At 38.3% G+C, this 15,432-nt stretch overlaps 1 protein-coding gene across 6 annotated transcripts in view; it reads right to left on the bottom strand.

Annotated features, from left to right (window-relative positions):
- Positions 1-134: 134 nt before the first annotated feature.
- The window catches only part of LOC107787716 (protein ENHANCED DISEASE RESISTANCE 2), a 31,910-nt gene continuing 16,612 nt past the window's right edge, over positions 135-15,432 (bottom strand). For 2 of the 6 annotated variants that reach the window (XM_075230995.1, XM_075230996.1), the window contains 12 exons: positions 12,289-12,353; positions 12,126-12,197; positions 11,827-11,982; positions 10,422-10,651; positions 10,311-10,350; positions 10,056-10,210; positions 9,861-9,962; positions 2,997-3,041; positions 2,770-2,910; positions 1,860-1,955; positions 1,633-1,734; positions 135-653 (listed from right to left, as the gene is read on the bottom strand). In XM_075230995.1, the coding sequence (XP_075087096.1) occupies positions 543-653; positions 1,633-1,734; positions 1,860-1,955; positions 2,770-2,910; positions 2,997-3,041; positions 9,861-9,962; positions 10,056-10,210; positions 10,311-10,350; positions 10,422-10,651; positions 11,827-11,982; positions 12,126-12,197; positions 12,289-12,353 (1,315 nt within the window). In that variant the 3' untranslated portion in view covers positions 135-542. Of the gene's footprint in view, positions 654-1,508; positions 1,735-1,784; positions 1,956-2,769; positions 2,911-2,996; positions 3,042-9,860; positions 9,963-10,055; positions 10,211-10,310; positions 10,351-10,421; positions 10,652-11,826; positions 11,983-12,125; positions 12,198-12,288; positions 12,354-15,432 lie in introns of all 6 variants that reach the window. The other 4 variants (XR_012699354.1, XR_012699355.1, XR_012699352.1 and 1 more) reach the window with 4 other exon arrangements.

The raw sequence follows: 15,432 nt of genomic DNA, 5'->3' as shown, positions 1-15,432 counted from the left end.
CGGTAGATAGATAACTTCATAAAATTTCAAGATGGCGAATTTGGGAAAACAAAACTAAAAGAGGACAAGGCACAAGAACATTCTATCAGAACCACTCTTGTGAACTTCCCTATTTCCTTTTACCAAAGGGGGGAAAAGAAAAAAGCAAATCATTTATTTCCAATTTGTTCGGCAAACTACATGAGAAAAACAACCTCTATGACGTGATTTAAACTGGAAAATTCCAGACAACAAAATCTAAGTATAATTCACATATATGTACAGACAGAATTCAGTTTGAAGAAACTATCAAATAAACTTCTTGTTATTTATTCCGGATCAGCACCTGGAAATAAGACAATATATTCACTGCTCTTTCTGATTAGTGAGCTAAGAAAATTGAACCTAATAAGGTTGAAATCTATAAAAAGACTTCGCTCCATTCTGAGCTGAAACGAATTTGAAGAGCATAATGAATGACAAATAGAAAAGAACTACATCTATGTATACATATCTTTCAAAAATCAATTTCTTCAACAAGTTAACTATGGGTATGATTTGACCTACTCTGAAGTATCAGACTCCAACTTTGGTACAATAGCAGATGAGAGTTCTATATGAGACGCACGTACGGCACCTATAAGTTGCTCCGGCAACTCATCAGGGGTGTTGCCCTAACACAAATAGCCAAATATATCATCAGATTGGGCATACATAACCTCACAAAAAGGATTACAGTGCAAGGAAGTTTTAAACGGAAAATGAATTACACATTTGCATGACGCCAAATACATCAATCCATAATTTTCACCTTCTTTTTGTAGTTAGGCAGCTGGGTTGCATGTTGGTTGGTGGGGATGAATTTTATAGTAAGGAAAAACTAAAGGAGTACTCTGGGATATCTCCTACAATCCATCTTCCTTTTTTCCCGTCTAGTAGTGCAAACTTACAAGTCTATACATAAAACAGCTGAATGTATCAAGTTATATGTATTAGACTAACTTCATTAATTCATTTTGTCACTCTCTCCTCCCCAAACGAATGATAGATCTAGAACAACAACAACAACCCAGTATAATCCCACTAGTGGGGGTCTGGGGAGGGTAGTGTGTACGCAGACCTTACCTCTACCCTAGGATAGAGAGGTTGTTTCCGATAGACCCTCGGCTTCCTCCCTCCAAGAACTCCCCACCTTGCTCTTGGGGTGACTCGAACTCACAACCTCTTGGTTGGAAGTGGAGGGTGCTTACCACTAGAGCAACCCACTCTTGTCCATCAGAATGATAGATCTAGAAGTATGAGGAATAATATAAGTCATCTGAATCTGGTTCTATTAGGTCATCAAACCTTAATATTCTAAATGAATTTTATACATATTCAACTACTGAAAAGCACCACAAGTCGCAATGTTTTATAACTGTATTTAAGAAGTATTCAAAAATCCTAGTAATAAAAAATCTGTTTTTGACTTCTCCAAATAATAATGGTGTCATATAAAATGGGATGGAGGAAGTATTATATACTTGTACCTACATAACTCAAACTTATTCACACATTCCAAGATAGTTGGACCCGCACGTTCTTTGACAGAGTTCAACAAACTGTCCAGATTCAAAGCGACAAAATCTAGCAGGTGAAGGTCTACTCACATACCTGTACAAGAAAAGCCATGTCAACTACTAGGCTCGTTATTACACCAATCACAAGCCCCAAAACTCCATTTGCCACAGTGGAAGAACCAATATCAACATCAATCTACAGAACATAAACAGCACATGATTAAATCCGAGACTACAACTCCTTACCTGTATGATACATGTACAGCACATTGTGTCGCTATATGTTAAATAACTGAAAAGAGAAGGGGCATAAGTCTTTACTTCCAAATACTTGGGACCACGGATGTAGTTGCAGTCAACTGCCTTCCCCAGTATGCAAGGGGTACTTCCGACACTCTGACGCACAATCCATGAGCCCTTCATGTACATGAGAGTGGTCAATTCTAAGCACATATACATTGTAACAAAGATATAGAATGAAGAAAGTGGAGAACACGGCAAAATATCTCTCAAAGATCTCCCACAAGTTTCAGCATGCATATCTGTTTAACATGCATTTGATAATCACATGCATGATGTAAAAGGAAACTTGTAAAATGACATCAAACTACTTTTATTTGCAGAGATTGGTCAAACACTGGCAACTTTAAATAGGGGAGTAGAAACAGAAGTTTCACTGCAGACAACCAATAAATTATCTGACAAAAGAAATGCACAAGAATCTCAAGAGAGAACATCTTCTTGAAAGAGCGGTCATCTACGTTTCATTCCAAGACAGTGTGTCCCTGATCATTCAAGTAAATTCTGTATTGGTTCCATTGTTACTCTTCAGCTATTGGTGGTTCCATTGTTACTCTTCAGCTATTGGTTAAAGTTTCAAATTAATATTTGAGTTATTTCACTTATGCTGCTTCGTTGTCATCCTCTACCCACAAATCATTGTATGGACCTGAGAACACTTTCTATCTCATCCCACCCAGCTCTTCAGCCAAGTTATGTGTTTCTTATTCATAGTACTCTGAAGAGACATTACTCGCTTCTCTTACTGATAAAAAAAAATTCTGAAGAGATGCGTTTAAAATCAAACCATCAAAATTGTCCTAGAATTGTATAAAACCATAACTAGTTAAAAATATCGGTATGGTTTGGGTTCGTCACAATATCACAAACATCATCAATCAACATTCTACTACCGGAAATCATTCAGGGAGTTCAAAGAAATAAAAGATACCTTCGGAACTGATGGGATGAGTTTCATTCTACTGTTGCGAAACTCATCATCCCCATCAACAAACCGTTGGAAAAGAGAACCAGGTGTTAACTCTTTCATGACAAAATAGAAAACCATGCTGTAGTGTGTTGATCCAGGAACCTTTCAGAAGACAAATGTTTACTTATTTCTTCCTGAAGCACTTGGAAGTGTAACACAAAATATAAAATAGCAATGGAATAACTTACTTGCACATTTATAACCAAAGAAAACAGTCCTTTTTCTGCAGCAACCTGGAAACAAATTCACAAAGTCAAATTATATTATGGTACTCAATCTAGTAAGTAGATTAAAAAAGGCCACATTCGCCAAGGTGCAAGTAGCATGCATTTAGGATAAAATGAGAAAAGGTCCCTTGAGATAACTTGGCCATGTCCTGCATCGTCCTTCAGATGCATCAGTCCGTAGGTGTGAAACTATGGTGAGTAAAGTGTTAAAAGTGGGCGGGTAGACCTAAAATCACATAGAAGGAAGTTGTCTCAAAAGACCAACAAATCCTTGGAACAAATGGTGACTTAGCTGGAAATGATGGCCACTAAAAGTGCTCCCAGGCACATTTCCCGAGGTTAACACCTCCCAACCTTTCTAGTCAGTTGTACCCAATTCAGAATGGATTTTCCGGTAGCCTTTTGATCGGAATTAACATATCAGTGGAAATGGATGACAATGCAATTTACTTTACTATAGGTTCCAGATCATACGACATAATCAGGGAGGAAACTGGAGCAGAGACATGGTATAACGGGACAGAACGAGGTCATAACATGCTCAGGAGGACTTTCTTCAGCCAGAAGACGATGGAATGGTTATGCTATGCACTAACAGAAGCTTCGAAAGGGAAGGGTAATTCAATGAGAAGATGGAAGTCCCAAGACCACTTCTCTGAGTTCTTCTGCTCGAGAAACTTCAACAAATATGGTCGCTACATAAAACAGATCATCAATATGCGGTAAAGGATACTTGTTCTTGATTGTAACTTTGTTCAACTGCCTATAATCAATGCACATTCTCATAGTACCATACTTCTTCTTCGCAAACAATACTGGTGCACCCCAAGGTGACACACTAGGCCTAATAAACCCCTTATCAAGGAGTTCCTGAAACTTCTCCTTCAATTACTTTAACTTAGCTGGTGCCATGCGATATGGTGGAATAGAAATGGGCTGAGTGCCCGGTACCAAGTCAATATCAAAGTCAACATCCCTGTCGGGCGGCATGCTCGGCAAGTCTGCAGGAAACAAATCCGAAAATTCCTGCACCACCGAAACCGAATCAATAGTAGGAGCATCAGTACTAACATCCCTCACAAAGCCTTAATAAGAAAAACAACCCTTCCCAACCATCCGTTGGGCCTTCAAATACGAAATCACCCTACTAGGAACATAGTTTAGAGAACCTCTCCGCTCAATCCTCGACAATCCCGGCATAGCCAACATCACAGTCTTAGCGTGACAATCTAGAACAGCATGACATGGAGACAACCAATCCATACCCAAGATCACGTCAAAATCAACCATGCTAAGCAATAAGAGATCAACTCTATGCAGAACTCCTAACGACAGGGCAGAGAGAGAAGAAGTTTGGTGGGAAATTGGTGCAACAAGAGGCTTGTTCTCGGGTCCTTGGGTGGTATGTGGGGACTTTAATACAGTTAGATTTCCTTTAGAGAAGAAAAACTGTAACATAATCTCCAGATCGATGACTGATTTCTCTGAATTCATCGAGGATATAGAGTTGGTAGATCTACAACTACTAGGAAGTAAGTTCACTTGGAGGAAAGGAGACAGACATGACATTGCAGCGAGACTAGACAGATTTCTTATTTCTGAAGATTGGGATGAGTGCTTCAGGAGTATCAAACAATCAACCTTGCATATAGTGACTTCTGATCACACGCCTCTGTTACTTCAATGTAGAAATTGGGAGCCTATCAAATCCTATTTCAAATTCAGAAATTGGTGGCTGCAGACAGAGGGTTTCAAAGAGAGTCAAAGAATGGTGGGACTCTTTCAACTGTGAAGGAAGACCTGACTATACTCTAGCTTTCAAGCTGAAGGCTCTGAAAGCAAACTCAGAGAGTGGAGCAAAACTATTCAGGGAAATCTAGAAATGCAGAAGCTTAACATTCTCTCTCAATTAAGTGAATTAGATGAGATTCAGGACCTCAGGAATCTAAATGAAGATGAAATACTCACAAAAGCAACATTAACAGTGGAATTTGAGGAGATCGCAAGAAAAGAAGAAGTCGCATGGAGACAGAGATCATGAGCACTTTGGTTGAAACAAGGAGATAACAATACCAAGTTCTTCCATAGAATCGCCAATGCTCATAAGAGGAACAACAACATTGACATGTTAGAAGTTGAAGGTGAGCCTATCAGAAATCCTGCAGACATCAGAATGGAAATCATCTAATTCTATCAAAACCTCTACGCTGAGTCGGAAGAATGGAGGCCCTATGGAAACCTCAGAGTTTGTCCTATGATCACTCTAGAAGAAAACCAGATACTACAGAGTCCGTTTGAAGCCCAAGAGATATGGAGCAGTGTTCAAGCATGTGCTGAGGATAAAGCTCCTGGCCTTGATGGCTATACCATGGCCTTCTTCACTCACTGTTGGGAGGTAGTCAATGCTGATGTCACTGCTGCTATTCAAATTTTTTATGATAGAGGTGTTTTTGAAAAACGCCTCAATGCCACCTATGTGGCTTTGATTCCTAAGAAGGTGGGTGCCAAGGAATTGAAAGACTTTAGCCCCATCAACCTAATAGGTAGCATCTACAAAATCATCTCTAAGTTATTGACTGAGAGACTCAAGAAAGTGGTACATAAATTGGTGGATGCTCACCAGATGGCCTTTATCAAAGGGAGACAGATAATGGATGCCATACTTATAGCAAATGAATGTGTAGACACAAGGATCAAAAGCAAAGTCCCATGCATCCTATGTAAGCTGGACATTCAGAAGGCTTTTGATCATTTGAACTGGAGTTATCTGCTTGGAATTTTGGAGAAGATGGGGTTTGGAGGCAGATGGATCTCCTGGATCAAATTCTGCATAAGCACTGTCAAATTCTCCATCCTTATCAATGGCTCCCTAGCTGGCTTCTTCTCATTCCAGAGAGGACTGAGACAGGGTGATTCCTTATCCCCCTTCTTGTTTATCATTGCAATGGAAGGTCTTAATGACATGTTGAAAACTGCTCAGGGCAAAACCTGGATCAAGGGATTCAATGTATCTGCTAGGGCTGTCAACAACCTAGAAATCACACACCTTCAGTATGCCGATGACACACTAATTTTTTGTGAAGCTGATAGAGATCAACTGAAAATTCTGAGGGTGATATTTATTCTATTTGAAGCCATATCTGGGTTGCATATTAATTGGAGCAAGAGTCATCTATATCCGGTCAATGAGGTCCCTGATATCCAATACCTAGCTAACATTCTGGGAGGGAGAATTGGAGAACTTCCTTCAGTGTATCTTGGAATGCCTCTGGGAGCAAAGAGCAAGTCAAAAGAAATTTGGAATGGTGTACTAGAGAAGTGTGAAAAGAAACTAGTTGACTGAAAAAGCCAATATCATTCCCTAGGGGGCAGACTAGTTCTAATCAATAGTGTACTGGATGCCTTGCCCACTTACATGATGTCTCTATTTCCTATCCCGGCAAATGTAGTCAAAAGAATAGATGCATTGAGAAGGAACTTTCTTTGGCAAGGCAACAGTGACAAAGGCAAAATTCATCTGGTCAATTGGGATTCACTTGTAACCAGCAAGAAGGAAGGGGGGCTGGACATTAGGAACCTAAGAATTCAGAACCACAGCCTAATGATGAAATGGCTCTGGATATTTGCTTCGAGTGAACACTCACTATGGAAAGATGTCATTAGAGTGAAGTATGGAATGGAAAGTAATTGGACTATCAACTCTACAACCAGTCCTTATGGTATGAGTCTATGGAGATCAATCAGGAACTTGTGGCCAAAGTTCAAAAACAAATCTAGATTCAAGGTGGGCAATGGAATGAAAACTTCTTTCTGGGAGGACACCTGGCTAGGCCAATGTCCTTTGAAACAGACTTTCCCAGGCATTAATGCCTGAACCAGCAGCAAGGAGCAACTGTGGGAGATGTATGGTCAAACCAAGGATGGAACCTTAGCTATAGAAGATTATTCAATGACTGGGAGATCGCCATGCTAACAGAATTCTACCAATTCAAAGGGATATCCACTCCCGAAGATTGTATGTTCTAGCAAAGGGATAAGCAAGGTAAATTCTCAGTCAAGTCTGCCTACAAGGAATACAACACCTCTAATAATCAGATTGGAAGTTGGCCTTGGAAACTAATTTGGAAAGTCAAAATTCCATACAAAGTTGCTTGCTTCACGTGGCTGCTAGCCAGAAAAGCAGTCTTAACTCAGGATAATCTTATCAAGAGGGGCTTCCACCTATGCCTCCAGATGCTACTTATGTGGAGAAGAGGCAGAGACAATCAACCATCTTTTTTTGCACTGCAGGATAACAACAAATTTGGAGGATTTTCATTAACTTGAAAGGAATCATGTGGGTAATGCCAAGGAGTATTATTGAACTTCTAGAATGCTGGAACAGACTTAGTAGCTCCCATAATCAGAAAGAGAGATGGAAGATTGTCCTAGCTTGCGTTTGGTGGACTGTTTGGAAAGAGAGAAACCAAAAATGTTTTGAAGATAGACATAGTACTATCCAGAGAATGAAAATGCATTGTTTAGCTCTTTTTTATTTTTGGTGTAAGCAAGAGTACATGGAAGATCCAAAATCTTTTGTTGATGTGTTAGGATCCTTGTAAGGACTAGATAATCTTCCTGTATCACCCTCTGTAATTATGGTTAACTATACCTGTTTTGATACAGTTAATATACATATGCAACAAATGTTACCTTCTCAAAAAAAAAAAGATTCTTATAGGTGATATCTATTAGTTGGGAATAGGTTTTAGACTTGTTAGAAACTTCTAATATTATTAGTATTATTACTACTCCCTTCGCCCTATTTTATGTGGCGGTGTTTCGCACGGAGTTTAAGAAAAAAAAAAAGGAAGACTTTTGAAACTTGTGATCTAAAACAAACCATAGATATTTTGTGTGGCCGTAAGTCAATTCATTAAGGGTAAAGTATGAATTCTAAAGATAAATTGTTTCTAAATAGGAAAGATGACATTCTTTTTAGGACTGACTAAAAAGAAAAGAGTGTCACATAAATTGGCACGGAGGGAGCATTATATATGTTTCACTTATTTTTCACTTTTATGTTTGTTTGGTATGATGATGACATGAGTTGAGCTTAAATGAAGAAGTGATGATTCATACAGCTGGCCCAACTTGTTTGGGACTGAGGTATTGTTGTTGTCGTTGGTGTATTTATATATTTCCTGATAATAGGCTAAGGTTAAGTGCTATAGCTAAAATTGATAAGCATGCACAAAGTTAAAGCACATGAATTGGAGACTTAAGCAGGATCGCGTCTGTTCTTAGGAATATGATTTTTCTGCCTTTGGTAAAGAAACTATAACCTAGCAAACCATACAGGTCTTCTAGAGTGCCCTACCCCAACATAAGCCAATTACCAGGGAAAATTAACAGCCATCACCAGGTCTTGAAACTCTTGCTTATGGAGAAATGGCCATTTGATCTTCTAAAGTTCACTGTTACGACTATAATGAACAGTGAAATAAAGCTATACAGAAGCTACTGCTTACATGCAATGTTTGGTGTGGTGATTTGACGTAAGAGTGAAACAAAATTGAGGAAAACGATGTAGTTCTCATTTATTAAAGTGACTTAGAAGGATAAAAAAAGGGCTTATTGAATTTCGTCGATATTTATCAAAGAGTAAAGTACAAAGGTATGTATCCTGCTTTTCTATAAAATAGACAATGGCATCTCAAAATAGTATTGCATCTAACTTCATATCCATGTCTCAAAAAATTAGTATTTGAACAGTCCATCTTCCTTTTTCTTCCCTCTAACTCAATCTAATATCCACCTTTCCGAGTAGTGAAGTTTTACGACACACAGCCTTCGTCCAATTTGAATACTTTAATTTGACCAAGCACTTGTTGGGAGAACCCAAGGTCATAAGATAACCTTCTCTGTCTTTGAAGAATAAAATAAGAATGATTTTATTAGGAAGAGAAAAAATGTGTTCAGGAACAAAACTCCCCTAAACCTGGTGGTTGCTCCCTATATATTTATAGTCGCTCTATTTCTCTATATTGCATTCCAGATGGAGGTAATTGGTGCCTAGGACGAGTAAGAAAAAATGTGTTTGCTAGATCAAATGCACTCACATGGATCAAATAACAGTTCAAACAATTGAAATTTGGAGAAATCAGCTAGATGGAAACAGTGTGATAATCAATTGCTCTTCATATTGCATCAAGTTTGGTGTTTCATGAGAGAACTAAATACATTCAGATCGATTGTTACTCATCACAGAAAATAACTTTTAGGAGACATTGTAACAATGAAGTTAAATTGATCAGTTTGCAGATATGTTCACCAAACCCGTCACTTGTCCCCACATTAGTTACATGTAACAAGCACGGTATGACGACTTGTATGTACCAGCTTGAGGGAGAATTTTAGATAGTTAAGTAGCAAAGTATAAATAGCTATACTTGGTCTAAGTCTTCTCCATCAAGAAAACACAGTTATGCACACTGTGAAGTGTGCTCCTAAAACGAATCAAGCAAAGGCATTATTCTTCTCCTTCTCTCAATTTTTTTAACGTGTCTCTTATTTCTCATAATAGCCTATTTCTCATAATAGCCTTCATAGACTGAGCCATGTTCTTGAAAATTTCGATGAATGGAATGTGTGTGTGTGTGTGCGCGCGCGCGTCATGATGCCCACTCCTTCCTCCAACATTTTCTATTGCAACCAAAAGAAAATGAGGAAAACATCTTGACTGCAATTTGATGTTTTCTATTGCTGGTTACTCATTCAGTTAGCAACCCATAATACCCTAAACGGGTAGACCTCCCCTTGAAACTAAACTAATGTATTTCTTACTTGTGCTGCACAACCAAGACGTTTAGCAACATGGTCCATCCGTTTAGTATCTTTAAACCAGTCAACAGCAACAAGATCCATCAGAGGTTTACCAGCAGCAATCTGCATGCATTTTCAAAGTGATTTTAGAGTATGGTGACATAAATAATCTAAAAACCAGGCGCTAATCAAGGAAATGAGAAACAGTTAAAGGACCTTTGATTTGTCATAACAAAAGTTCTTGCTACGAACTCTGAAGTTATTTCCATCAGATATTCTCCAGCAGTTACGACCATTATCACTGTCATCACGTCGAAGGTTACCCGAATAGACGGAAAAATCAATTTGATCCAAAGGTTCTTCTTCGAGGGCTTCAAAAGTACAAAATTATTGTCACTAAAGAATATTTGTGGGGACAATATAAATATTTAGTGAATACTACAAACACGATACATATGGGGCAGCACCTACCAGTTTTCTTCATTTCATGTTCAGGACTGGGTGGCATTACCTGCAAAAAGTTCAAGCCACATGCTTAGAAGGAGATGCCTAAAGTACTATGCATATGTATAAAGTTCAAACCTCTTGATCAGCCCCTTGAAAATCTTCTTCCTCATCAGAATACTCATCCATCATTGAAGCATTTCTATTTGCAGCACGTATTTGGTCCAAAGAACGAGTACGATGATGAAGAGTCTCCTGGAACTTTTGACTCCTCTTGGAAGAAACTGAAGCTGATGTCATATTAACCATAACTGGGATTCTTGGAGCAGCAGTCCTTTCATCAGCTTGAGAAAAGTATTCACGAAGTCCTGGAGGAGGAAAGTTTAAACATAAGTTCACATTAAGCTATCATCAAAAGATCAGTCAAGAAAGTACACAGTTAACTTAGTTTCTTTTTCATTTTTTTTAAAAAGTCAAATCACTTCATTAAATTGCACCAATATGGTGCCAAAATTTACAACTTCGTCTACAACATTACACTTCTAAGTTTATCGAACTATCTACACAAAAGGAACATCTCTTTACACAGTATAAACAAAACATCAAAGGACTCCTGATCCTCCATAAATACTATTTAATTCTTTTAATCCTTTGTTCATCTCCCTCCTAATCATCCAAAACAATAAAGTGCAATCTTCCACGTGCCTTTCTTTCTCTTTTGAATACTGCTTCTCTTCCAAAGGCCTCTCTCACTGTCTTAAATATACCCACTCAATGTTGAACAACAAACAAATGAAACTCCACAAGCCCGTAGGGAGTTTGCAATCAAATGTATCCTTTCCCCTTTGGCCCTGGATCCTTCCCCTCCCCAAGATTGCATCTCTATATTACGGTGCAGAGCTTTTCCATATCATCTATTCCCAATCCTCAAGGCAAAATCCCTAAATATTCCACCTGTATTCCTTCTTATCAAATATGCCAATCTCGCTTCTTCTTGACTTGCTATGGAGTACAACTGTGGGAAACCTTTAATGTTAATCCCCACACCAAATATCGAGACAAAAATGTATCTGGTTTCCATTCCCAACTAGGAAATCTATTAATTTAGCCAAGTCTCCCAAACCCCTTCATTATCCCTTTCCACGCACACAACCCATATAGTTTGTTACTTCGAGTGGACCATCCATATTCACTTCAGCCAAAGTCGTTGTACTAATATTTATTTGACCAACAGAAAAGAAAAAGAACAAAGAAGGGGAAAAGAATTGTTAACTTAGTCACTTTTTTCCTTCTTGCTTTTCTGTTGACCAAACAGCTATTAATACAACCACTACCTCACCTGCAACAAGAAGCAAAGAGCAGGAAGAGGAAGGCTGAAGCTTCCTGAAATCACTTACAAGCAGTAGCGACTCTCCACCGCTAAACACTATAAATCATAAACAGATGACGCACTAGCAAATTTAATGCAAATGAAAATGTATGCCATAACAAACTTGAAGTTTCTCAAGAATGTTAACTTCAGTAGAGCATAAGAAAAGCTAACCCGCCACACTGTTTAACATTTGCAGCAGACAATGTTGCTGAAATGACGAGATATAGCCAACACCCCACCCTTTTAAATCGATCTGCATAAGATGCTGCACTTGTGTTCTGGGCCTCCCATTAAGAGGTTTCAGTGGGGAAATATTGAATCCACCACCTGCGAGTGGTGATAATTGGTTAGCATATAAGACACAACCTTCAGAATACTTCTGCGAAAGATATATATAGAATCGTCAATAATAAGGTTTTAATATGCCTCCAGTGCAGCGAACTAAATGAGTGGAAGGAAATAGAGGTTACTCTCAATATGAGCTCGAACATATCCAGGCAGTGGACCACAATTCTCATGCTCCCTGGAACGAAATAGCACAACTGCAATAATGATGACAAATCAAGTAGAGTCATAAATAAACTGGAAGAAAAGATAAACCAGCAAGAATAAGAGGTTTTGGGTAATACTTACCATAACTTCCATCATCATTTCGACGCCAATAACGTACATAACAAAGATCACGAGGCCATACTAACCTGCATAGACAGTTAAATTCAATCTAAAATACTAACAATAGTTCGAAAATTTTTGGGCCAGCATAAAGCAGAAGGTTACAGGGATTCATATAGGCAAGTACAAGTAGTTCATGGAAGCCTCCTTGATTGATTGGACTGGAATTTCGCAATGAAATTTTCTTTTTTATCTTCTTTCTTTTTTCTTGTGTGTGTGGTTGGGTGTTGTTGGGGGGGGGGGGGAGTCAGGGAGCACAACAGAAAATCATAATTTTTAGTAAATTACATTTTGTCAGAGAAAAAAAAGGAAACAAACTAGGAGATGCATGAACTCTGACAGTGATTTAAAACCAGTAAATTATGAATAATGAGTAATGAGATATTCTCATTTGGAGTTGAATTAAATGATCAATGAGAATACCCTTTCCCAGTAAATTGTATACCAGTTCATAAAGCATCCTGAAAGTAGCTCCATAACAATTTGCTTTGTTGTACTTGACTAGACGAAGAGTTCAAGAAGAGAGTTCACAACTTAATAGAGATAAATTATTTTAAAGATAAGAGCCCATGAAATGGAGTTACAGTGGCTTAACAAAATTAAGGCTTAATACCCAAATTGACATTCGTACTTGTAAAGATTTCTATTCTCAGCCCTTCATCTCCACGGGTTCTCAACCAGACACATAAACCCGTACAAACCTATTGTTTTAAATGCCTCTAACCATTGACCGAGCTTATGTGGCATTGATATGGATGAATTGGACAAAGTGCATGGTATACGCAACTTTAGGGAGCAAGCTGATAAATATAGCTACCAACAGCAAGAAAGCTCCTTTTATATCTCTTCCTCCACCATTCCTCCATTTTTGAACATCCGAGTCAAACCTGTGGGTGAAACTCCATTTTTAAGCTCTAACCTTGCTGGATTTCTTCTTTTTTTTTATGGGTAAATAATATATTATATAATTATTTGCACTAAGCCAGTGCAACAGGCATAATTACAGGTTGTGCAAATCAGCAATTGCGTCTAAAATATCATCTACATCAGGTGCAAAAGCCAGTTTGCACCAAAAAGCGATCAACAAAATGCAATTAAGCTTAAGGCACTGTAAATTTCTTCTTTTCCTTTCAAAAATTCTCCTGTTTCTTTCAAGCCAGACAGACCACCAGATAACTTGAGGAACAGTGCTCCAGGTCTTTTGATAGACCCTCCCTGGTCCAGCACTTCAGCATTTCTGAAATGGAGTTAGGCATGGTCCAAGACATACCAAATATTGAAAAGAACATGTTCCATAACTGGTTTGTAACCTTGCAATGCAACAAAAGATGGGTAACATCTTCAGATTGTTCTTCACATAAAGGGCATCTGCTGCACAGCTTGAAACCCCTCTTCTGGAGATTGTTTTCTGTGAGGCATGCCTCCTTAGCCACAATCCAAGAGAAGCAAGAAACCTTTAAAGGTGCCATGTTGTACCATATTTTTTTCCAAGGCCATAACTCACTGTTGCTACAACCCAATATATTGTAACATCCTTTAACTGAAAAAATGCCCTTGGAGTGACCCTTCCAACTGATAGAGTCCATTTTGTAGTGGTCCAAAACAGCGTGGGCTATACATTAGAGACAGAGGAACAAACGCGAACATATACATTGGATATAGAAGCAAGTCCTTCATCTTCAACCTCAATTTCCCTGTTTTGTATCTCTCTCCCTTTTTCCCTTTTTCAAGAAGCTTCAGCTCGCATGCAAAACTTCTTTTTTGGGTCCCCGTTGTTGGTTTTCTCTTCTTCAAAGCCTAAAGGCTTCTCGATCTCAGCCTAAGTTGCTCCGACATGGCAGTTTAGCTGCCGCACCCGTGTCGACACGACACTAGTATGGGTGTGGGTATGGGATCCGTACCGGATCTGGTCAAACAATTTTGGGTACTTTAACCACGACGGATGGAAAAATTCGAGACGAGATACAATTTGATTCCCGAAATCAGAACCAAAACTAGGGAAAATTTGAAGAAAATAGCATGCCTTATCTAGGAAATCAATCATTTACTTATCTACACAACTTGAGAATAAAAAAGAAATTCACATTTTATAGGCTATACTTAAGTATTCCACAAAATTTCTCATAATTTAGAGATATTTTTCTATTTTTATTTTTGTAAATTACTTTTAGCCGGATCCCCGCAACCGTATCCGTACTAGGATCCGTATCCCCGAATCTTAGAATTTACATCTCGTAGGATCCGACTTCTAGATCCGCACCCGTGTCCGAGCAACTTAGATCTCAGCCCAGTAGTGATACTGATCTGGGTGTGAAGACTATTTAAGAAGAAGAAAATGATTGGTACAGCCTCAAAGTGTCTAATAAAGTACACCAGTAGTAATTAATTTTAGGTTGGAGATAAGATTCTGTATCAGATATTTTGAAACTAAATGTTATGCATTAACAGGAGGTTACTTAAGTCTGGGGATATCTCCCACTGATTGAAAGACCTCGGGAGAGATCTGTAGGAAAAAAGAAAACCGAGTAAGGGAAAGGAAATTGCAGCTTCTATGTAATCTTGCGTAAACTTGCCTATGGGGTAAAATTCAGGATTTACTAAACATTTTAGAGAGGAAAGAGAGATTTAGAAATCAATAATGGTGAAGACAAATTAAAAGCATAAACTTCAATATTGGAGGAAGAAAAATGGAGAAAAGAAGACAAATAGTTTTTCTTTGTCCTGCAAGATAATGATAAAGTGGCATGAATTCACCTGACGTGGATCTGATATGTTCTCCACATCAAGGCAAGTGAGGAACACACAGGGTCGGAGGTGTTTAAAACATGTGTTCTAACCAAGTTGAGATGTCTATTTGAGAATTGTGCAAGTATAGGTATCAAATTGGGTATTAAGCCTAAATTTAAACCATGTATACATACCGTTAGGACACATTGTTGTTATACTAAGTTATAACACTCAATATTCTTACAAGATCTATCATCCAGAAATACAGGAAGTTAAGAATAATATTTTTAGAATAAGGAAGTGGATAACGTCAGGGGGGAACCCAAATAAGGACAATGCAATTCAAACACAAGCAACATAATCATAACTAAATAAATA

The sequence above is a fragment of the Nicotiana tabacum genome, chromosome 15 (genome assembly GCF_000715075.1).
Source record: "Nicotiana tabacum cultivar K326 chromosome 15, ASM71507v2, whole genome shotgun sequence".
Taxonomy (NCBI): Eukaryota; Viridiplantae; Streptophyta; class Magnoliopsida; order Solanales; family Solanaceae; genus Nicotiana; species Nicotiana tabacum.
This window is presented reverse-complemented; position numbering and strand designations above follow the sequence as displayed.